At 42.7% G+C, this 24,387-nt stretch overlaps 2 protein-coding genes across 3 annotated transcripts in view; one reads left to right on the plus strand and one right to left on the minus strand.

Annotated features, from left to right (window-relative positions):
* smchd1 (structural maintenance of chromosomes flexible hinge domain containing 1) overlaps window positions 1-2,270 on the minus strand; it is a 39,904-nt gene extending 37,634 nt beyond the window's left edge. Inside the window, exons 1-5 of one of the 2 annotated variants that reach the window (XM_029756045.1) lie at window positions 1,840-2,265; window positions 1,388-1,463; window positions 991-1,149; window positions 661-743; window positions 318-451 (exon numbers count right to left, since the gene is read on the minus strand). In XM_029756045.1, the coding sequence (XP_029611905.1) occupies window positions 318-451; window positions 661-743; window positions 991-1,149; window positions 1,388-1,463; window positions 1,840-2,049 (662 nt within the window). In that variant the 5' untranslated portion in view covers window positions 2,050-2,265. Of the gene's footprint in view, window positions 1-317; window positions 452-660; window positions 744-990; window positions 1,150-1,387; window positions 1,464-1,839 lie in introns of both variants that reach the window. The other variant, XM_029756046.1, reaches the window with a different exon arrangement.
* A 99-nt stretch (window positions 2,271-2,369) lies between these two features.
* On the plus strand, window positions 2,370-14,519 carry mettl4 (methyltransferase 4, N6-adenosine). The gene is made up of 8 exons (XM_029756047.1): window positions 2,370-2,957; window positions 6,675-6,740; window positions 6,833-7,193; window positions 7,600-7,669; window positions 7,796-7,970; window positions 8,170-8,276; window positions 9,329-9,420; window positions 13,824-14,519. The coding sequence occupies exons 1-8, from the start codon at window positions 2,682-2,684 to the stop codon at window positions 14,054-14,056; spliced, it is 1,380 nt and encodes a 459-aa protein (XP_029611907.1). The 5' UTR covers window positions 2,370-2,681; the 3' UTR covers window positions 14,057-14,519.
* Window positions 14,520-24,387: the final 9,868 nt, after the last annotated feature.

Consider the following 24,387-nt stretch of genomic DNA (forward strand, 5'->3'; position numbering starts at 1 on the left):
TTTTTTTTTTTTTTTTAACTAAGTCAGTTAAGAACAAATTCTTATTTTACAATGACGGCCTATCCCTGCCAAACCCTCCCCTAATCCAGACGACGCTGGGCCAATTGTACGCTGCCCTAGGGGACTCCTGATCACAGCCAGTTGCGATACAGCCCGGGATCGAACCAGGGTCTGTCGTGACGCCTCTAGAGATGCAGTGCCTTAGACCGCTGCACCACTCGGGAGACGGGTCTGACCACATTGTCTGATCGAGAGACCTGAACAGGTCAGATCGTGTGATGTGGAAAAACTCCTGGCCCTACTCTTGCTGAACCAACCTTGAAAACGTGCTGCTTTCCCTGCTGAATTTGGAGAGCCTGTACACAGCCCAGTTATTAAGCTGCTTGGAGGTCATTCCACAGCCATTGTCCATGATAACCACTGCATGTTTCCCCAAGGACTCATCAAACAGCTGGGGGAAGAGATGAGAAACAATCAACTACCTCTGTGTCCCATTCCATCAATACTGTAGGAGTGCAGAACACTGACCTTTATATGAAAACATCACAATACTTATGTATCACTTTCATTCAAGACCACAATAACGCATGAGGTTTACAACTGTTAGAAAAATAAATAGGGAGAGTAACATTATTTTTTTTATTCACAGTAGTATCTCACCAATCGGATGTCTATGGTCCTCACTCCTGTGTTGTGCGATGTAGCTGACAGTGCATTGTCGATTAGTTCTGCAAAGGCATACGCTGTTGGGGGTGGGGGGGCAAAGCTTTAATTAAATATAGGAACCTATAGGCCTTTTAACACCACTACTTCTGGGTCAAAATCAGCCCAGGCCAGTAACTTCAAAGCGTCACAGAGTAGAAAATTGGTCTGCTGAGCATAGACATTTCATTCAGTGTGGTGCAGTGTGAACACAGCTAATGAATACAAACAGGACTGTAATATTGTTGGTTTGGGCTGGAGAAGGTACAGTATTTCAGAGGCACTCACGTAAAGAATTCTGGCCCTCACTAGCGTAGTACTCATACATGCCACTCTGGACCAGTGTGTCATAGTGAGGGAGAAACACAATGTGTTCCTTAGTTGCCACGGGCAGGATCTGGTCCTCAGTCTGCAACAGGTGGAGAGTGTTTCCTTGTTGAAGTTCCTCTGAAAGAGATTACGTTACATTGTTGATGTGTATTGTCACTCACCTCTTATTCCCCTTGTATCAAGGCTTATTTGTGACCCAATGCCTGACTATTAGTATACCAAAAACATTTTTCACTGATTGATCCAAGCAATGTGCCTATTTTTTAAAATGATAAATTAAGTTGGTGTCTGGCATTTCACTTTGGCATTTCTTTCTAGTACTACACCAGGTAGCCCTGACTGGAATGTCACTTACCATATCTGTCAAAATCTATTCCTTTTCTGTCTGTTGTTGTCAAGACAAACGTTTCGTTGGAAGGAATGGCAAATTCCTAAGGCGGGAACACATGGAAAATAGTTGTCATATCTGCAGAGTTAGATATACACGTTTTGATAATTTGGTGAATGGTTTAGATATTGTATTGACAACTTGTTTATAACACTTGCATATAACAAGTGCTAGCAAGCTATTAACAATTTCATTAAAACATTAAATTGGCAAATGACAACAACAATATTTTTGGATCAATGCACTTCCCATGATCCGCCATCTAGCCAAGCGATCTGAATGAGCTGCTAGTTAATTGTCAATAATCGTGGGAACTCAATTGTCAAGAGCCAGCTGTTGCAAATTTGCAATCAAGCAGGCAGATGTCTGGCTAACGTATCTCTGGATAACTAAAGACGTTAGCTAGCTAGCTACTGTACCTTCGATACAACTTGAAGGAAGTCGTTGAAGTCCAAGCCATTTATGTCCAGAACTCTCTCCATTGCGTCGACTCTTTCCGGGCGACAGTCGAATACTACCACACTTTTATGTGGTTTATCTGACCCGTTAACTCCATTTTTACTTTGTAAAATGTGTGTTCCATTGCTATTAGCAACAGCAGACGTTGTCACACCTTCCGACTCTGCCATGTTTCTTCTTTAGGTGAAAGAAGTCGTGAGTATGCGCAATGTACTGCGCATCTATCGCGTGGGCTGGGTCGTCACGAGTTGCCGCAAAATCCTAAACCACGCCTATTTCGACAATTTATTTTCACATTAACCCTAACGAAACTGCTAACATTATACCTAACTATAAGATTACATTTACACCAAACATCTATTTTTGTTTTCATTATTTCTTTAGGATATAGCCCATTTCGACTTTGTGGCTGTGGAAACGCGCACGCTGGGGTGTATTCATTGGTTGAATTCCGTTGCAAAACGTTTGGTCTGTTACTAGGAACCAAACGGAAGTAAATGAAATCGGCACCCGGGGTGTACGCCGCTGGGGGTGTCCCTCCCGTTTTCGTTCTGTTTAAGAAAGTTTTACAACAGAATCAACGTAATGAATATGCCCCAGGTTTGGCGAATGCACGTGACGATAGACAAGCATCATGGCGGCGCAAAGCAATAATGTCCAAGTAGAGAAAGTAGAAAACCCAGCAAAGAAACGAAATGTGTAAGTAACGTTAGCAAGCTAGTCACTTCCACGAGGTTCGCTTATGGACACTCACGGCATGTGAAGATATCAAAGAGAGAGTAGTTTGCCAACCAGACTGGCTATGTCGATTGTGTTTAGAAATGCCAACGGGTGGCTGTTGGATGCTTGTTCACTTGTCGACAAGGGTGTCCAACTATGTAACGTTACTTCGGAGAGGAAAGCAGCCAGTGGAAAGTCGTATTTTAAATGTTGTTTTAAACATGAGTGTTTTCAGATTTTAAAGTCTCACGTTAGTGTTAAATCCAGTTGTACTGTGACCACAAACGACTGTGCCGTCTCGGACGCAGCGCTACAGAGGAGTGAGAATAAAACTACAGTGGATTGTAAACCATCAAAGGTAAATTTGGGGGGCTTACTTTCCCCTTAAGAGGCATCAGAACAAGGTGTGTGTGTGTGTGTGTGTGTGTGTGTGTGTGTGTGTGTGTGTGTGTGTTCCCCCAATTGCAGGATAAATCAAAAGTTTACATAGCTGGCCGTATATGGATGTTACATTTTACTTTGAGTTAGTTATGTAGGCTTCTTCTAACCCATTGCTTGCTACTACATAGACAAATACCTTTACAATAAAAAGCAGTCTATCAGAATTCCAGTCATTCCAATAAATGTTATACCCCTTCATCTTAAAGAATAGGACTGGGAAAAATTGAAGTATAGATTAACCAAAGTGTTTTACCTGAGCATAACTCCAAACATAAGGATTTATTAGCCAGCTCTACTCTGTTGTTTATGTTGTTGTCATGATTGGGCTGATTGGGCTCATTGATTCAAGTTGAAAAATAAATGCTGCGCTCATACAATGGCATGCTTTGAGCACTACTGAAAAGGGCTATCTACATTTAAAAAATTAATGCCATGCTGCATTTGGTATATAGGCCTGTTGTTAACTTTTTGTTGGTGAAACTTTGATATCTTGATAATGTGCAGCTGTTTAAAAGGAAAATCCACAGATGAAACAATAACCAAACGATGACCCCGCCTTTGTTTTGGTAAAAAGCTGAGGGGTGGGCCTGAAGAAATGTAACCACTCTCAGATTAATAGACAGAGCTATGGATGCAAGGACTGACCATCCATGATATCAAAAGTATTGTTTTAACCCGATGTTATGAGGCTATACAGTGTTTGTTTATGATTACAAACATTGGAAAAAAACAAGCTTATATTTTGGGTTCTAATGGAGTGTGACATTTGAACTGAGCTGATGAGGCATTTATAAATTCTATTCTTCAAGTGTGTGTGCATTTTTCACTGGCTGCCCACTGGTTTCAAAATCAATGATTGATAGGCAGCTTAAACTTCTTGAATTCAACCATTATTGGGTTCAAATACACATTTAGATTTGTGAACAGCAATCCACAACAACCACAATCCGTAAGGCGCAAATAGCTAAATGAGAGAGTAGCAGTGTGATTCACATCAATGCACTATGTAGATATCAATAATAAGTGATATCTGATTAGTTATCATTTTTTGTAATCTCTTACATGTAATCCGTTACTCCCCAACTATGTATGTATGTGTGTATGTGTGTATGTATGTATGTATGTATGTATGTATGTATGTATGTATGTATGTATGTATGTATGTACGTACGTACGTATGTATGTCTCAAATCAAATGTTATTTGTCACGTTTTTTTCCCTCCACCTTTGTTTAACCAGGTAGGCTAGTTGAGAACAAGTTCTCATTTACAATTGCGACCTGGCCAAGATGAAGGAAAGCAGTGCGACACAAACAACAACACAGAGTTACACATGGAATAAACAAACACACAATAGAGAAAAAAAGTATATATACAGTGTGTGCAAATGAGGTAAGATAAGGGAGGTAAGGCAATAAATAGGCCATAGTGGTGAAATAATTACAATTTTGCAATTAAACACTGGAGTGATAGATGTGTAGAAGATGAATGTGCAAGTAGAGATCCTGGGGTGCAAAGGAGCAAAATAAATAAATAACAGTATGGGGATGAGTTAGTTGGATGGGCTATTTACAGGTGCAGTGATCTGTGAGCTGCTCTGACAGCTGGAGCTTTAATGAGGGAGATATGGGTCTCCAGCTTCAGTGATTTTTGCTGTTCGTTCCAGTCATTGGCAGCAGAGAACTGGAAGGAAAGGCGACCAAAGGAGGTATTGGCTTTGGGGGTGACCAGTGAAATATACCTGCTGGAGTGCGTGCTATGGGTGGGTGCTGCTATGGTGACCAGTGAGCTGAGATAAGACTTATTGATGACCTGGAGCCAGTGGGTTTGGCGACGAATATGAAGCGAGGGCCAGCCAACGAGAGCATACAGGTCGCAGTGGTGGGTAGTATATGGGGCTTTGGTGACAAAATGGATGGCACTGTGATAGACTGCAACCAATTTGCTGAGTAGAATGTTGGAGGCTATTTTGTAAATGACATCGCCGAAGTCAAGGATCGGCAGGATAGTCAGTTTTACGAGGGTATGTTTGGCAGCATGAGTGAAGGATGCTTTGTTGCGAAATAGGAAGCCGATTCTAGATTTAATTTTGGATTGGAGATGCTTAATGTGAGTCTGGAAGGAGAGTTTACAGTCTAACCAGACACCTAGGTATTTGTAGTTGTCTACATGTTCTAGGTCAGAACCGTCCAGAGTAGTGATGCTGGGCGGGCGGGCAGGTGCAGGCAGCGATCGGTTGAAGAGCATGTATTTAGTTTTACTTGCATTTAAGAGCAGTTGGATGCCACGGAAGGAGAGTTGTATGGCATTGATGCTCGTCTAGAGGTTAGTTAACAGTGTCCAAAGAAGGGCCAGAAGTGTACAGAATGCGTAGAGGTGGATCAGAGAATCACCAGCAGCAAGAGCAACATCATTGATTTATACAGAGAAAAGAGATGGCCCGGGGAATTGAACTCTGTGGCACCCCCATAGAGACTGCCAGAGGTCCGGACAACAGGCCCTCTGATTTGACACGCTGAACTCTGTCTGAGAAGTAGTTGGTGAACCAGGTGAGGCAGTCATTTGAGAAACCAAGGCTGTTGAGTCTGCCGATAAGAATGTGGTGATTGACAGAGTCGAAAGCCTTGGTCAGGTAGATGAATATAGGTGTAGACCTTACAGTGAAACGCTTACTTACAAGACCTTAACCAACAAAGCAGTTTTAAGAAAAATGGTGTTAAAGTATTTACTAAAATAAACTGAAGTAAAAAATAAATAAAAAAAAACAATAGAAAAATTACAAATAATTAAAGAGCAACAATAAAGTAACAGTAATGAGGCTATATACAGGGGGTACCGGTACGGAGTCAATGTGCGATGGCACAGGTTTGCCAAGGTAATATGTACAGCACCAGTCAAAAGTTTGGACACACCTACTCATTCAAGGATTTTTCTTTACTTTTACTAATTTCTACATTGTAGAATAATAGTGAAGACATCAAAACTATGAAAACACATATGGAATCATGTAGTAACCAAAACACTGTTAAAAAAATGAAAATATATTTTAGATTCTTCAAAGTAGCCACCCTTTGCCTTGACAGTTTTGCACACTCTTGGCATTCTCTCAACCAGCTTCACCTGGAATGCTTTTCCAACAGTCTTGAAGAAGTTCCTACATGCTGATCACTTGTTGGCTGCTTTTCCTTCACTCTGCAGTCCAACTCATCCCAAACCATCTCAATTGGTTTGAGGTCGGGTGATTGTGGAGGCCAGGTCATCTGACGCAGCACTCCATCACTCTCCTTCTTGGTCAAATAGCCCTTAACAGCCAGGAGTTGTATTGGGTCATTGTCCTGTTGAAAAACAAATGATTGTCCCAATTCGCTGCAGAATGCTGTGGTAGCCATGCTTGTTAAGTGTGCATTGAATTCTAAATAAATCAGACCGTGTCACCATCACACCACCTCCTCCATGCAAATAGTCCTGGTAGCCATTTGATTAGCTGTTCAGGAGTCTTATGGCTTGGGGGTAGAAGCTGTTAATATGTCTTTTGGACCTAGACTTGGCTAGACATGTCTGGAGAGTGGGGCTAACTTGCCAGTTAATATCACTGTGAAACGCCTTTTAACCACTGATTTATTCAAATCCCACAGAAAAGAAAACGAAAACACAATGATCTGAACCAAGGAGAAATTGATTCACTGGCCTTCCACCACAAGGTAATCTTATATGTTTAGCATTACTTAGTTTACCCATTACCATTACTCAGACTTTTATTGTTGACCACTGCTTATCATTGTGTTATGACCAGATCAGGTCTGCCATTTTGGAAGGGACCAAATCCTTAGTGGATGCTGGGCTCTCCTGTGAGTACCTGAGTGAGGTCAAAGATGCTCGGGAGGATCCCCTGCCTTCCCAGGAATGCAACCTGGCAGCCTTGTGTGACATGGCTAAAGAGCTCCCTCTAGTGAGTGAACATGGAGAGGACCCAGTTCAGTTCATTGAGTCTGAGGACGGCTGTAGTACAACACACCTTGACCTGTTCACACGGATCACAGAGAATTGTATGGACTGTGCCATGGAGGTGACGCTGATGGGAGAGAAATACATTATCCCACCACGATGTGCCTTCCTGCTCTCAGATTTTTCCAGAATGCAGCCTCTGGTTGGCTGTGAGTGTACAAAACCTGATCGTGATAAAGAGCTTGCGTTTGCTGATTTTTATGTTTTGTCAGTGCAGAAATACATTATAAATCTCTTAAACTTTCTAAAGATGTTTTAAGGAATCGAGTGGAGAGTAGGCAAGGCTTCAGTGAACTAAATAAGGATCCTCTCTACCTGTGTAGGCCTAATGTCTTAGAACAGGGTTTCCCAAACTCGGACCAATACCCCCCCCCCACCCGGGTGAAGGTTTTGTTTTTTCCGTGAGCATTACACAGCTGATTCAAATAATCAAAGCTTGATGATGAGTTGATAATTTGAATCATGTGTGTAGTGCTAGGGCAAAAAATAAAAACAGAAGAGGCCCTAGGACCGAGTTTGGGGAAACCCTGTCTTAGAAAACTGATTATTTTGCAGATGGAAAGTTTTTCGACCTCATTGTCCTGGATCCTCCATGGGAAAACAAGTCTGTCAAAAGGAGTGGCAGGTTAGCTTAAATGGCGTTCTTTTTCAGTGCGATTTTATTCTAAGCGACATCCACTGCAATGTATGACTCTGCGACCCTCTTATTCCTGTTTTGACCACATTGTGCATTTCTTCTGCTGACCTCTAGGTATAGCTTTCTGCCCTCCTCCCAGCTCAAACGGCTCCCTGTCCCCTTGCTGGCCTCCACAGGCTGTGTGGTGGTCACCTGGGTGACCAACAGGCCCAGCCACCTGCGCTTCGTCAGGGACGAGCTGTACCCACACTGGGGCGTGGAGGTGCTGGCAGAGTGGTTCTGGGTCAAGGTAGAGCACAAAGAATAAAGATAAAAGTCATTATAATTATGTATCTACTTATTTTAAATGACACTACTAATGGTGATAGTAAAAGTGGTCATGTTTCATCTAGGACCTCTAATGTTGAGTTTGCTTCTGAAATTAGCTATATGATCTTTATGAACGTAAGCATTTTTCTCTGATGTATTGTCTACGTTTTTGCCCTCAGGTCACCAGGTCAGGGGAATATGTCTTTCCACTAGACTCTCCGCATAAGAAGCCTTACGAGGTGTTGGTACTTGGTCGATATCGTGGGTGCGGACACCACTCACACAGGTGTGACAAAATAAAAATGTTAATCCATTGTATTTTTTTTACCCCTTTTTCTCCCCAATTTCGTGTTATCCAATTGGTAGTTACAGTCTTGTCTCATCGCTGCAACTCCCGTAAGGACTCGGGAGAGGTGAAGGTCGAGAGCCGTGCGTCCTCCGAAACACAACACAACCTAACCAAGCCGCACTGCTTCTTGACACAATGCCTGCTTAACCCGGAAGCCAGCCGCACCAATGTGTTGGAGGAAACACCGTACACCTGGCGACAGTGTCAGCGTGCACTGCGCCTGGCCTGCCACAGGAGTCGCTAGTGCGCGATGGGACAAAAACATCCCTGCTGGCCAAACCCCCACCTAAAGCGGATGACGCTGGGCCAATTGTGCGCCGCCCCATGGGTCTCCTGGTCGCGGCCGGCTGTGACAGATCCCGGACTCGAACCCAGAATCTCTAGTGGCACAGCTAGCACTGCGATTCAGTGCCTTAGACCACTGTCCCACTCGGAAGGCTACTTTTTTTTTTTTTTTTTTTACATGAATTGCTTAATTAAAGTCCCGGTGCAGTCAAAAACGTGATTTTATATATACAGTATTTCCACACTGAGGTTGGAATAATAAGGTGAAATTGTGAAAATTATGTTAATGCCCTTTTAGTGTAAGAGCTGTTTGAAAAGACCCACTGAAATTTCTGCCCGTTTTGGTGGGATTGAGTTTGGTCCTGTCAGGTGACATCACCAGGCGGTAAATTAGTTAATAGACCAATAAGAGTTACAAACCTCTCTGCCAGTAACAGTTAATTTTCAGTTTTCCCCTCTACTCAGACCATTCCCAGACAGTCTTAGCAAAATTCTTCCTTGAGAAATTGCTCTTTTGCTAAGAAGCTATTTTTGTTTCTTTTTGATCGTTTTAATTAAAACTTAATTGTTACCCAGAAATGATTTAACATTGAGATAAAAACGGCTGTATTGGACCTTTTTTAAGTCTTCTGTGTATTTTCTTTCATTACTGGAACGTTCGATCTCTTCCAAAACATGACGCGCTTTCTCCATCTCCTTTACAGCTCTCTGAGGAAGACAGAGCTCCCTATGGAGGAGCAGCGTGTGATCGTCAGTGTCCCATCGGCCCTACACTCCCATAAACCTTCACTCTCAGGTCAGTATTCCCAGCACGTCCTGGTTCCACCAACAGCATCATAAGTATGTCAGCGTCATAAGAACGTAATGTGGTAGCCAAGTGCGTAGGAATGAATGAATACAGTTCCAGTAATGAAATTCATAATTGGAGAAATGTTTGAACTGAGTAGTTTCACCACTAGAGGGCAATACTGTGACGTAAGTGTCCGCAATTGCTTTGGTTTGACCTGGCTCTAACTATCATTGCTCGGTTCTCACTGACTCACTCTCTGTCCCTCACTCACTAAAACCACAAGACAATGCCTTGGTATTAAACGGAAGGACATCGGCTGCAGGGTCTGCTCTAACCTGTCCCAATGGCTAATTGTGAACCCAGTTTGTCACGATGTGCTGCGTTATACGTCATATACCCAGTTTACAAATGCCTGAACACCTCTGTGGTGTGGTTAACTGTACGGTCTGATTGGCCTTTGATTGATAAGTCAAACATTTGCTCTGATCTGTATAATGTTGTTTAGAAAGCAATGATGAGACCTTGAAGACAATGATTATGTAGAGTATGAATGAGTGGGGCTTGACATCAACTCTCTGCTTCTTCAGGGAAAGCGATTTATCTGTGTTTTATTTACTTGGGGAGCAAGAGGAAGAGGTTTGTCAGTGCCCTGTCAGCTGAATATACAAGATGACTGGAAAGTGGCAGGAAATTGTGAGATTTAAATTCGTTATGACCGCATTGTGCTTTGTAACCATTGGGTTGAGAATATATTATGAGTCTCTACGCTTTGTTTCACAGCGTTGTCTTTTCATTGTTACAAATAATAAGTAATAGAACACACCGTATCTTTGCCTTGGGCAAGAGTTGCAGCAAAACAGTGTGATACTCTGGGAAAACTCTGACGTGTAGATAAACTCCATACTATGGCGGGGGAAATATAATTTTTTTCCCCAGCCATGATTGATAAGTCCACAGTCAAATGCAAAGAGCACGCTATTTCACACTTGCCAAGTAACCCATCATCATTTCAGCCGCTGTCATTCCGAATCGTGTGTTTTGATATATCACTTTTTGGTGACGTCATCCCTTCTCATCCCTGTCTCTGGCCTTCCCGTGAATCCCCCTCCAACCCCTCTGGGTAGCAGGGAGGCTGTGGTGGGCGTGGTAGAATGCAGTGCTGCTGGGATGAAATGTCAGAGGAGCTGGTCCCGCAGAGAGGTGCCACGGCACGTTAACATAACCCGTGATAAAGAGGCATAGAGCGGACCTTTTCTGATCCTGAAAGGTTCTATCGACCCGTTGGCAAAAAGGAACATCCGGACGTGGGCATTAATACTGAATATTCACTCTGGAGTACCCAGGGGTGGGGAAAGGAATTGGGCTGCTGTCCTTTTCTCACACCCCCTCTGGTGGATTCTTATGCAACAGCTTGAAATGGTGAATATCAACAGTGCTAAGTCTCTAAACCGCCCCCCTCTAAAACACGATGAAGTCCTCTTCCTCAGTCACTGTTACCACAGGGCAATATCCCTGTTAGGGGATTAGAGCAGAAGTGGTGTGTGCAGTATGCAGTCCCAAGTGTTTTGGATGTGCAAGGTCTGGAGGCAGTGGCAAACTCCTTACCCCTAACCTCAGTATGACATCACAGCATGGATGTCCTAAACAGAGGGCGGAGTGGAGAGTGACTCTGTGATCCGATAGCTCTCTACCCCCCCCACTCCCCCAGTGATCCTGTTAGTGACATCAGCTATGTGTGTGTGTGGCTGCAGTAGGGACACAGAGGGACACCAACGCTCGCTCTCCTCCTCAGAGATCCAAACACATCCTCGCCAGATGGCCGAAACGGCAGAAAAAAGTGTTTATGCTCCTCGGAGTGTGAATAATCTGTTTGCTTTTAATTGTGGCTCCTAAAAACTTTGGTAATTAGCTAAAGTTGAACATTTTTCTCCCAGCATTGTATTGTAATAAGCGGCTAATTGGCAGTGCCCTCCTCATGCCCGCCCAATTCACTGGCACCCAGCCAGCGTGTGTGAGATTCTAATTGACTTGCGAAAAGATGTGTGCTACTGTTAAACTCAGAGGAAAACCTGAGATATGGGGAGGCAGGGTAGCCTAGTGGTTAGAGTGTTGGGCTAGTAACCAAAAGGTTGCAAGTTCGAATCCCCGAGCTGACAAGGTACAAATCTGTCGTTCTGCCCCTGAAAAAGCCAGTTAACCCACTATTCCTAGGCCGTCATTGTAAATAAGAATTTGTTCTTAACTGACTTGCCTAGTTAAATAAAGGTAAAAAATATATATATTGGTGAGTGATTTATATTTGTCCTATTTCACATGTAGAAGTGTGTGTGAATTGGAAATGTTTTTTTGCATATCCCAACTCAACCCTGGAGCAATTAGCGGTATGTGCCCTGCTCAAGGGCACATTGACCGATTTCTTAATCGTGTTGGCTTGGGGTTTCGGTCTAGCGACTTTTCGGTTACTGGCCCAACACTTTAACCACTAGGCTACCTGCTGTCCTGGGGAGGTGAGAAAGGCAGGGAAAATAACTTGACTCACTCACAGCTAGAGGTGCTGAGTAAGGTGATATGTACAGTATTTCTACACACATTTCCACCACTTTTAGCCAGTGGTGTAAAGTACACAAGTTACAATACTTTAAAGTACTACTTAAGTTTTGGGGGGGTTCTGTATTTTACATTAAAAAAAAAAACTTTTACTCTACTATATTCCTGAACAAAATCTGTACTTTTTACTCCCATACATATTCCCTGACACCCAAAAGTACTTGTTACATTTCGAATGCTCAGGCAGAACAGCAATATTGTCCAATTCACAAACCTATCAATATAACGCGTTGTCATTCGTACTGCCTCTGATCTGGCGGACTCCCTAAACACAAATACTGTGTTTGTAAATTGTCTGTGCCCATCTGTATGTAAATACAAAAATTGTTATAATTGTGCTATCTAGTTTACGTAATATAAATAATTTGATTTATAGCATTTACTTTTACTCAAGTATGACAATTGAGTACTTTTTCCACCACTGTACTTAAATACATTTAATACCAGAGATTTTTTTTTACTTTTACTCAAGTACTATTTTACTCAAGTATGACAATTGAGTACATATTCCAACTGCTTTTTCCAAACACTTTTATCCAAACCGACTTATAGTACAGTGAGAGAATCAATATTTGTGTTCCCTGTGAGACTTCAACCCTTGACCTTGGTGTTGCTAGGGCCACGCACTTACCATCTGAGCCACACAGGACCGCACACACTGCAGTTTAATATTTGTGAGTGTTTGTGGTTTTATAACGTCCACTCACTCAAAGTATTAATTCCCTGAAATACCTCACTTTCAAAATTAATGGGTTGAGATCAGGTGGGGCAGTAGAACAAGCGCTGTCTTCAATACCCTTAACTTGGCTGTCCCAGGATCAGTTTGACAACCCAAACGGCACCCTAATGCTTATTTAGTGCACTACATTTGATGAGTCCCGGTGGAAAAGTAGTGCACTAAATAGGGAATAGGTTGCCGTTTGGGATTTAGGGGTCTAAACTCAAGGCAGCAGCACTGAGAGAAACATCACAAAGAGCTAAGTTGAGCCGCGAGGCAAGCCGCAAGTCTCACACCCCCTCTCCTGCCTCTTGTGTCTTGCCTTGAGTTTTTAGATAATTAGACCTTTTTATTCCCTCTCCAAACTTTGCGAGCTGAGTCACCGATCAGAGTGTTTCTTCTGTGTTAGTCTGTGAGCTTTTCATGTTTGGCCTTACTCTCCCCCCCTGACTTTGTTCTTTCTGACATGTTTCGTAAGAGAGGTGTAGACTGGGCAGGTTTGGGGGGGATTGAGGGGGGGGTGGACGGGGGGGGCTTAGACTCTGGGGTTTTGGCGCTCATTAACCCGCCTAGTGTAGGGTGAGTGGGGTGTGCGAGCGGGGTGTGAGCGCGCATGTGAGCGAGCAGACAGCCCCAGCGCAGGGGCGGAGATGAAGTGAACCCCATCGGTCAGGAATGCTGTTCCTGGAAAGCCATTGTTCCCCCACTCAAGGACAGCCAGATCACCCATGCACGAATCCAGCATTCATTGGCAAACCAGACAAATCCCCCACTCTCCATTTTGCACCAACTAAATACCCCCATAGGCAGATCGTGCTCAGATCTGTAATTTCTATCAGAATAATCTATTATTTCTAATCTCCTCTGAGGACATCTAAAATGTCTTGAACTCCCCATCCTCTCCCTCTTCTTTATTGACAGATATTAGAATGTGAGATAGAGGAGAGGAATAGAGTTCAGAAACTGAGTGACTGAACTGGGGATCTAACCTGTGCCTCAAGGGGTACCTGCTGTCCGGAGGCGGCAGCACTACCAATAGACCAGCCCTAGGCGCCCTCTTCTATTTTTTTGTTTCCCTCCACAGAGGTGTTAAGGCCGTACGTGGGTGCCGACGCCCGGTGCCTGGAGCTGTTTGCCAGAAGCCTGCAGCCAGGATGGACCAGCTGGGGCAACGAGGTGATCAAGTTTCAGCATGTCAGTTATTACACCATGGAGCCCACAGATGAGCCCACAGACGAGCCCACAGATACGGATACAGGATCCTTACATGGAGAGTCCTCTCCTCACTTCTCTCCACCTCCTCCAACACCGGACTAATCATCACAATTTAATAGCATACCGTTGAAGCTTTCCACATCAAAATCCCAATTCGTTTTCATAGTCAAGGAGCCCCTGAAATCTCTCTCCATCTCCTTTGATCTGTTATTTTCTTTCATTTGGGACTCTTGATTTGTGTTTCTGGGTCGTAGTATGTTGGGGGTGGTGAATCACAGAGCCCATGATGCGATGGAGGGGAGATGAAAGTGCATCGCTCTGGAGCTCAGATCAAGGTTGATGTTTCGAGCTGAAGCTAATAACCTATAGCTCTGTTCGGTTCAGACACACAACTGTATGTTACCTCAGAGCGGTGTGTTGTGCATTGATGATGGAGCTATGCTGGCACAATGTCTGGTTTAATAATTGTCAAAGTGTACGTACATGTTTTATGTGTTGGGTAATGTGTATCCATTTAAATCCAAGAGTTGAATAAAGAAACCAAACTTTGTTTTGAATCACTCGACCCAGCCATAAGATGCTCTGATTTTGTGAGGACATTTGCCCTGTCCCATTGTAGAGATATGATCTACCTTGCGCCCTTTTTGATGTGTTTCTCTGAGTGCAATGGCCATTTTATGTGTCCCAAATGGCATCCCATTCCCTTTATAGAGCTCTGGTCAAAAGCACTGCTCTATATAGGGAATAGGGTGCCATTTGGAACGCACAATGCGGCTGTCCAGGTTTCAGAGAGAGACCACCAGCTCGACTGCGAGCCACGCCTGCCTCTGAGTCTGCCCTTTGTATGGAGGAACCGAACAAAAATAACAGTACCTGAGCCATAAACCGTTAGATTACGTCATTCTCACACCATCCCTACCTACTAGTTTGGAAGGTGCCAAAACACTACTTTTTTTTGCCACCTCTCACACCTTCATCCATCCCTGGCTCTCTTCCTCCCCTCCCCTGTGTGGCTGGGTAAGGTATGGGCAGGGTGGGGCTACTCAAATGGGCCTTTAGTTTCTCTGGGGGACTGTCACAGAGCCAGATGAGGATGAGTTACAGCCACTGCAGCACACAGCATAGCAATCACTAACTAATGAGTCCAGAACAGGATCATTTCCGCATTACACATTCTCTTTGTTTCTCTCTCCCTTTCTCATCCTCCATCTATTTCTTTCCCTCCTCTCATGACAGGAGGAAAACATGAATGAGCAACAGCAGAATGAGAGGTTAGATGTAATGTATTCCTGTCTGGGTAAAGAGGTAGACTCTGAGATATTGGACACTTATCACAGATTGAATTAAAGGAATGTAGCGCTTTCTCATTAGTCTGCTCCCCAGGTGAGCACTTACTGATTTTGTTCTTGTTATTGGGAGTTGTCAACTCCCAAAATAATCCTGCATCCTTGAAACCCCCATGGAGATGTGGCAAAATAAATACCACATTTGGAAAACAAACTTCTTAGTAGATTCAAGGCTCTGGCGGTAATGTAGCTGGAATCATAGTTACGAAAACATGATTTAAACATTTCTGCCTTTGACAAAAAAAATGTCTTTCACAGGCTGCAACTGTGTTTGCATCAGTTTCAAAGGCAGCCAATTAGTGTTGAACGTCTCAAAGCATTGGTGTTGTACTGTTTGGAAAATATACTTGTAAAGGAGAGGCCTTCACTAAAGACATTCATTTTCAAAAAGTATTTATACAGCAAGTTCTGTTTATGTCCTTAATTTATTCAGTCATTTACCACACATTCTAATTACGAGAGCTTTCCCTCGTTTCCAACCAATTGCAGTCAGTCGTGTTCATTGTTAAGTGTTTCTTGTTTTCTATTGGTCCAGCGATGGAAGTGGCTAATTGACTCAGGTGTTCCAGTTCAGTAATTAGGTCTTGCCATGTTGAATGTCTTTTAACTAGAGTGAGCCACAGCTGTTTTTTTTACCTGCCAGGTTGTATGTTTTACAGAACTACAGTTTTAAATCAATTTGAAGGGATAATTGACCCCCAGACATAAAAATCATGAAACTCCTGTCAATTTGGGGAAAGCCTATGTTTTATTAGTGGGTAAAATAAAAATGTACCCCATGATTGAACTTCTAACTGGTCCGTTTGTGAAATCAGGAAATTGTGTAAGAACGCGTCCTAGATACATGGTTCTCGTCACTGGAGATGGTGTGATATCACATTTTAGAACGCTTTTTAAAACAATTACCTGCACTCCAGATCGCCAAATCAGCCAATAGATGGTATGGGCATACTTGTCTAGAACACATCCGTCCTTTTATATCCTCATGGAAAAAGTACTGTATATATTTCGCTTCGATGTGCCCAATCTAAATAGTGTACCAAATTATTAGACTCGGTTTCTCCTTCAAGTATCATCTTTCAATACGCCCTGTGTGTCTGTAGGGAAACGTGGGAAAGGGACGTTGTTGCCATAGCAACGTTCTCTGCACTACATCTGGGCAGTGACAAACTGCAAGTTGTGAGAACTTGGTGAGAGACTCCTAAATTGATAGTGCAGTTTGTTTAGGCGAGTTTAAAGATATGACGCGAGCTACTTCATATGCTCATATTGACTTTGGTATTATTGTGCAGCTACATTTGCTAGCCAGCCCGATAGACAGCATTGCATTGTGGGTCTTGTAGTTGACTTGAGCTGCAACAAATTTCCACAGCTATTTTCACGTTGCTACCAAACTTGAATGACAAAATGAAACATTGGTTCACAAAAAAATATTTTCACATATTAGTGCTATTTAACACTGTTAATTGTAGGAATTAGTGGATTATCCCTTTAACTTGTTATGGATAGGGGGCAGTATTTTCACGGCCGGATAAAAAACGTACCCGATATAATCTGGTTATTACTCCTGCCCAGAAACTAGAATATGCATATAATTAGTATCTTTGGATAGAAAACACTCCAAAGTTTCTAAAACTGTTTGAATGGTGTCTGTGAGTATAACGGAACTCAAATGGCAGGCCAAAACCTGAGAAGATTCTGTACAGGAAGTACCCTGTCTGACCATTTCTTGGCCTTCTTTGTCATCTCTATCCAAAACAGAGGATCTCTGCTGTAACGTGACACTTTCTAAAGCTCCCATAGGCTCTCAGAAGGCGCCAGAACGTTGAATGATGACTCTGCAGTCTCTGGCTGAAAAACAGTAGCGCATTTGGATAGTGGTCGATCTGAGAACAATGAGACGGGTGTGCGCGTGCACGTGAAGAGGCCATTTTACATTTTCAGTCTTTGAACGAAAACAACGACTCCCGGTCGGAATATTATCGCTATTTTACGAGAAAAATCTTATAAAAATTGATTGTAAACAGCGTTTGACATGCTTCGAAGTACGGTAATGGAATATTTAGAAATTTCTTGTCACGATACGCGTCCGCGCGTCACCCTTCGTTACCCTTCGGATAGTGTCTTGAACGCACGAACAAAACACCGCTATTTGGATATAACTATGGATTATTTGGAACCAAACCAACATTTGTTGTTGAAGTAGAAGTCCTGGGAGTGCATTCTGACGAAGAACAGCAAAGGTAATCCAATTTTTCTTATAGTAAATCTGAGTTTGGTGAGTACCAAACTTGGTGGGTGTCAAAATAGCTAGCCTGTGATGGCCAGGCTATCTACTCAGAATATTGCAAAATGTGCTTTCACCGAAAAGCTATTTTAAAATCGGACACCGCGATTGCATAAAGGAGTTCTGTATCTATAATTCTTAAAATAATTGTTATGTTTTTTGTGAACGTTTATCGTGAGTAATTTAGTAAATTCACCGGAAGTGTTTGGTGGGAATGCTAGTTCTGAACGTCACATGCTAATGTAAAAAGCTGTTTTTTGATATAAATATGAACTTGATTGAACAAAACATGCATGTATTGTATAACATAATGTCCTAGGAGTGTCATCTGATGAAGATCATCAAAGGTTAGTGCTGCATTTAGCTGTGGTTTTGGTTTTTGTGACATTATATGCTAGCTTGAAAAATGGGTGTGTGATTATTTCTGGCTGGGTACTCTCCTGACATAATCTAATGTTTTGCTTTCGTTGTAAAGCCTTTTTGAAATCGGACAGTGTGGTTAGATAAAGGAGAGTCTTGTCTTTAAAATGGTGTAAAATAGTCATATGTTTGAAAAATGGAAGTTTTCGGATTTTCGAGGAGTTTGTATTTCGCGCCACGCCCTATCATTGGATATTGGAGCGGTGTTCCGCTAGCGGAACGTCTAGATGTAAGAGGTTTTAAGTACCTTTTGAACAGTTTTTATTCTCATTCTTTTTTAAACCTTTTAGGTGTCAAAGTAACAGCCAGCTCTCTCACAATGCTTGTTGTTTCTCTCATTAGCATTACAGACATATTTGTAATACTTACATCAATAATAGATTTTTAAAGCTAATTTAAAGATGAGGCTTGCCAACTCATTTCCCAGAGAGATAGTTTTTCAACACAAACCAGGTTTCCATCCAACCATTTCATGCGGATTACCTGATGCATGAAAAAAGTCAATGACCGGGTTGATGGAAACAGGAAATGCCTGTACAATTATATAAATGTCAACAGACAATTTGTTCGTTCGACATGGCGGGATTTTTGTGTGTGTGTGTGTGTATGAATTATATGAGAAATGGAGGTGGAAATGCCTTTATGTGCAAATATTGATATAATAACCATCATATCGAAGTAAACTTGGGTTTATACGCGATATGTTGTGTGGTCCTCCCACTACGACTCGGGAAACCGTGCAGTTTTTATTAGGCTACAGATGAAATACATTGTGGTGACAATGCACAATAATGAGCTTGATGCTCCTTTCCAATAAATATTGAGGGTTTTATTCTGGTGACGTGATGATTGATGCTTGGGTGCCATTTGACCAACAAAAAAATTATCTTGCTCTTAAACATAATAATCTCTTGTAGGTAGCCTACCTGCACTGTATCTGTGAGTTGTTGGCTAGAGTGCACGTGCCAAGACAAAAGTGGGCACATTTGCTATCTAACGCAATAGATTTTGTTGACAAAACCATCAGTAGAGGTGAAAATGCGATGGAAACCCATTTTTAACTTCCTTTTTTATTTGGTACACGGGAAGTTATTTGTATGTGCATTATGTCATTACGCACAGCCTTTCATCCGCAATAAATACATTTGATGGAAACATCTCTGGTGGGAAAATGTGCATTTTGTTTTATGCAGATTTTTGAATATTCACATGGAAATCTGTCACCGATTGGATGGAAACCTAGCTATAGAGATAAGACAAGGGAAAAATAAAAGGAGAACAAAACGAGTAAGATGAAAAAGCCAAGGACCTTTTTAAATGGACCATGAAATGGACTCATGATAAGTTCATAGAGCAGTGTTTCTCAACTGTCTTTGTACTAGTGATGGTAGAATGCTCCTTCTCTTTGTAAAACTGCTTAGGTCAAAACAAGCACTAAGTGTGGGTGCCTCCCAATAATATCTCCTTTCTCCTGAAGTGTGCAATCGTTCACTACCTCCCACAAATCTAAAGCATTGGATTGATGGGGTATGGTCTAGTGGGAGTTGCCATCATATTTCTTATACTCGTCATTTTCTTTCAAATCATGGAAGTGGACAAATTCACCCTTTGGGAGAAAGGAGAGAGAATTGGGACAAAGGATGTACTAACTCAATTGGTTAATCTGACAGACTGGTCAGTGACGCGCTACAAAACGGTGCCAGTCAGCAGACTTGGGGTTGAAGATTGTGGAGTTTAATTTGAAGGTTAAGACAGAAATAGGATCAAATTCTTGTTGGTTTGACACAACCTTGGCAGAACCATACTGCTCTAAGCACCATTAATAGGCACCAAACTGACCAGATGATGTGGAATAAATTATAATCCAATCAGTAATAGCCTGCTTCCTTCTCCTGTGACTGTTTCACTTCCTGAACTGATCCATAATGCACGTGGGGTAATGATCACCAATTATCATTATCCGCAAAGAGCTTTGTTACACAAACAGTGTTTATTGTGCGTCATCACCGTACCAGACCCTTTCATTGTAACCAACACCGTGCGTTCTCACTTCAATTTACTAATACTGGTAAATTTTACTGTATTCATGCAATACAGTTGAAGTCTGAAGTTTACATACACTTCGGTTGGAGTCATTAAAACTCGTTTTTCAACCACTCCTCGAATTTCTTGTTATCAAACTACAGTTTTGGCAAGTCGGTTAGGACATCTACTTTGTGCATGACACAAGTAATTTTTCTAACAATTGTTTACAGACAGATTATTTCACTTATCATTCACTGTATCACAATTCCAGTGGGTCAGAAGTTTACATACACTAAGTTGACTGTGCCTTTAAACAGCTTGGAAAATTCCCGAAAATTATGCCATGGCTTTAGAAGCTTCTGATAGGCTAATTGAGATCATTTGAGTCAATTGGAGGTGTATCTGTGGATATATTTCAGGGCCTACCTTCAAACTCAGTGCCTCTTTGCTTGACTTAATCAGACGCCTGAAGGTACCACGTTCATCTGTACAAACAGTAGTACGCAAGTATAAACACCATGGGACCATGCAGCCGTCATACCGCTCAGGAAGGGGACACGTTCTGTCTCCTAGAGATGAACGTACTTTGGTGCGAAAAGTGAAAATCAATCCCAGAACAACAGCAAAGCACCTTGTGAAGATGCTGGAGGAAACGGGTACAAAAGTATCTATATCCACAGTAAAACTATATCCTATATCGACATAACCTGAAAGGCCGCTCAGCAAGGAAGAAGCCACTGCTCCAGAACCACCATACAAAATCCATACTACGGTTTGCAACTGCACATGGGGACAAAGATCGTACATATTGGATAAATGTCCTCTGGTCTGATGAAACAAAAAAGGACAACAAAGTCAAGGTATTGGAGTGGCCATCACAAAACCCTGACTTCAATCCTATAGAAAATCTGTGGGCAAACTGAAAAAGTGTATGCCAGAAAGGAGGCCTACAAACCTGACTCAGTTACACCAGCTCTGTCAGGAGGAATGGGCCAAAATCTCCCAAGTTATTGTGGGAAGCTCGTGGAAGGCTACCCAAAGAGTTTGACCCAAGTTAAACAATTTAAAGGCAATGCTAGCAAATACTAATTGAGTGTATGTAAACTTCTGACCCACTGGGAATGTGATGAAAGAAATAAAAGCTGCAAATAATCATTCTCTCTACTATTATTCTGACATTTCACATTCTTAAAATAAAGTGGTGATCCTAACTGACCTAAGACAGGGAATTTTTACTAGGATTAAATGTCAGGAATTGTGAAAAACTGAGTTTAAATGTATTTGGCTAAGGTGTATGTAAACTTCCGACTTCAACTGAATATGCCTACGTCTTCTTGGTTTGCGTATATACAGGGCCTAAAGCTCACTGTCAATACATCTCTCTGCCGTTGAAGGTCACCCAGCTATTCCACTTGTATGACATGCCTCACTTTCTAAAGTTTCAAGCCATTGTACAAGCATTTGGATGATGAATGGAGTTGTAATTATCAAGCAGGATTTTGATTGAACCTTCACATTGCATCAGAATTCCTTTCTTTAAACCAGGTGGCGGAGGGGGTGAAGTACTCCTAAATGTGCTGCTGATAAGACAAAGAAAACCCGGTCGCCAAGGATTTCTGCACTGCCGCAGATCCAGGTATTGTGTGCGTCACCACGGTAACGTAGGCCATGCCATAGAAACGCTTCCTCTTCAGCCTTGACTTTTTCAGACAGCCTCCATTTTGAAATTTGCCCACTCGCTCAATGTTTTTCCAGATGGATAATAGCTCAAACTATGTTGTGATATTCCAACACGCACTTTATCGACCTCATCCTCTTCATAAAGGTTTCATTAGACTTAGTTTTCTTTTTGGAGTTTCTCAGTTCTGATCTCCAGTCTTCTTTCACACTCATGCACCCCCACACAGACCAGCTCCATCATGAATCTTCCATTGTGTGGTGAGTCACATCTGTAGAGCATCTACAGATGGACTACCAAATCAAGTGTGACCCTGTGTTATTCTAAAAGTTATTTTCTCTATACAACAGCATCGCACAGATATCATTCACTTCTGCTATGTACAGTTACGGTCAAATATGTTGGCACCCTTGTACTTTTCTTAAATAATTCCCTATTCTAAAAGAAACATTTGGTCTCCACACCTTATTGTATTTTCAACATTGCAGAACCTATTTTAATTTTGTAAATTTAGCTAAGTTTACAATTGTAATTAAAAAAACATTATAGGCACCCTGGAGCTAGTACTTGGTTGCACAGCCTTTGGCCAAGATAATTGCCATCAATGATCTTGCGTCACCTTTCAACTGGCAATTTGGCCCATTCTTCAGCAGCAAACTGCTTTAATTCGTCAATGTTTAAGGGGTGCCCTCCACCAACTGCTATTTTCAGCTCTTGCCAAAGGTTATGGATGTGATTCAGATCTGGAATTGGTTCTGCAGTGTTGAAAATCCAATAGCCTAACAAGGTGTGGTGACCAAGTTTTTTTCAACTGATGTTAGAAGAAATAGGGAATTATTAAGGAAAAGTGCAAAGGTGCCCCAATATACACTGCTCAAAAAAATAAAGGGAACACTTAAACAATACATCCAAAGATCTGAATGAAAGAAATAATCTTATTAAATACTTTTTTCTTTACATAGTTGAATGTGCTGACAACAAAATCACACCAAAATAATCAATGGAAATCCAATTTATCAACCCATGGAGATCTGGATTTGGAGTCACAATCAAAATTAAAGTGGAAAACCACACTACAGGCTGATCCAACTTTGATGTAATGTCCTTAAAACAAGTCAAAATGAGGCTCAGTAGTGTGTGTGGCCTCCACGTGCCAGTATGACCTCCCTACAACGCCTGGGCAACGCCTGATGAGGTGGTGGATGGTCTCCTGAGGGATCTCCTCCCAGACCTGGACTAAAGCATCTGCCAACTCCTGGACAGTCTGTGGTGCAACGTGGCGTTGGTGGATGGAGCGAGACATGATGTCCCAGATGTGCTCAATTGGATTCAGGTCTGGGGAACGGGCGGGCCAGTCCATAGCATCAATGCCTTCCTCTTGCAGGAACTGCTGACACACTCCAGCCACATGAGGTCTAGCATTGTCTTGCATTAGGAGGAACCCAGGGCCAACCGCACCAGCATATGGTCTCACAAGGGGTCTGAGGATCTCATCTCGGTACCTAATGGCAGTCAGGCTACCTCTGGCAAGCACGTGGAGGGCTGTGCGGCCCCCCAAAGAAATGCCACCCCACACCATGACTGACCCACCGCCAAACCGGTCATGCTGGAGGATGCTGCAGGCAGCAGAACGTCCTCCACGGCGTCTCCAGACTCTGTCACGTCTGTCACGTGCTCAGTGTGAACCTGCTTTCATCTATGAAGAGCACAGGGCGCCAGTGGCGAATTTGCCAATCTTGGTGTTCTCTGGCAAATGCCAAACGTCCTGCACGGTGTTGGGCTGTAAGCACAACCCCCACCTGTGGACGTCGGGCCCTCATACCACCCTCATGGAGTCTGTTTCTGACCGTTTGAGCAGACACATGCACATTTGTGGCCTGCTGGAGGTCATTTTGCAGGGCTCTGGCAGTGCTCCTCCTGCTCCTCCTGCTCCTCCTTGCACAAAGGCGGAGGTAGCGGTCCTGCTGCTGGGTTGTTGCCCTCCTACGGCCTCCTCCACGTCTCCTGATGTACTGGCCTGTCTCCTGGTAGCGCCTCCATGCTCTGGACACTACGCTGACAGATACAGCAAATCTTCTTGCCACAGCTCGTATTGATCTGCCATCCTTGATGAGCTGCACTACCTGAGCCACTTGTGTGGGTTGTAGACTCCGTCTCATGCTACCACTAGAGTGAAAGCACCGCCAGCATTCAAAAGTGACCAAAACATCAGCCAGGAAGCATAGGAACTGAGAAGTGGTCTGTGGTCTCCACCTGCAGAACCACTCCTTTATTGGGGGTGTCTTGCTTATTGCCTATAATTTCCACCTGTTGTCTATTCCATTTGCACAACAGCATGTGACATTTATTGTCAATCAGTGTTGCTTCCTAAGTGGACAGTTTGATTTCACAGAAGTGTGATTGACTTGGAGTTACATTGTGTTGTTTAAGTGTTCCCTTTATTTTTTTGAGCAGTATATTTGGCTGCAACTGTATTTAAGACTGCTGTTTGAGGAGGAAGGCAAAATACTTTGATACTTTGATAACAGTGATTCAACACCAATTCCTATCATCTGTTGGCAGAGACCAGACACAAGATCCCAGTCCTTAGCCTCACTATCGGCTTAGTACGGTGACAGGGAAGGATACCTGTACAAAGTATCATCTCTGTATTTCAGCTAAACTATAGATAAATTAT

The sequence above is a fragment of the Salmo trutta genome, chromosome 6, assembly GCF_901001165.1.
Source record: "Salmo trutta chromosome 6, fSalTru1.1, whole genome shotgun sequence".
NCBI classification, from domain to species: domain Eukaryota; kingdom Metazoa; phylum Chordata; class Actinopteri; order Salmoniformes; family Salmonidae; genus Salmo; species Salmo trutta.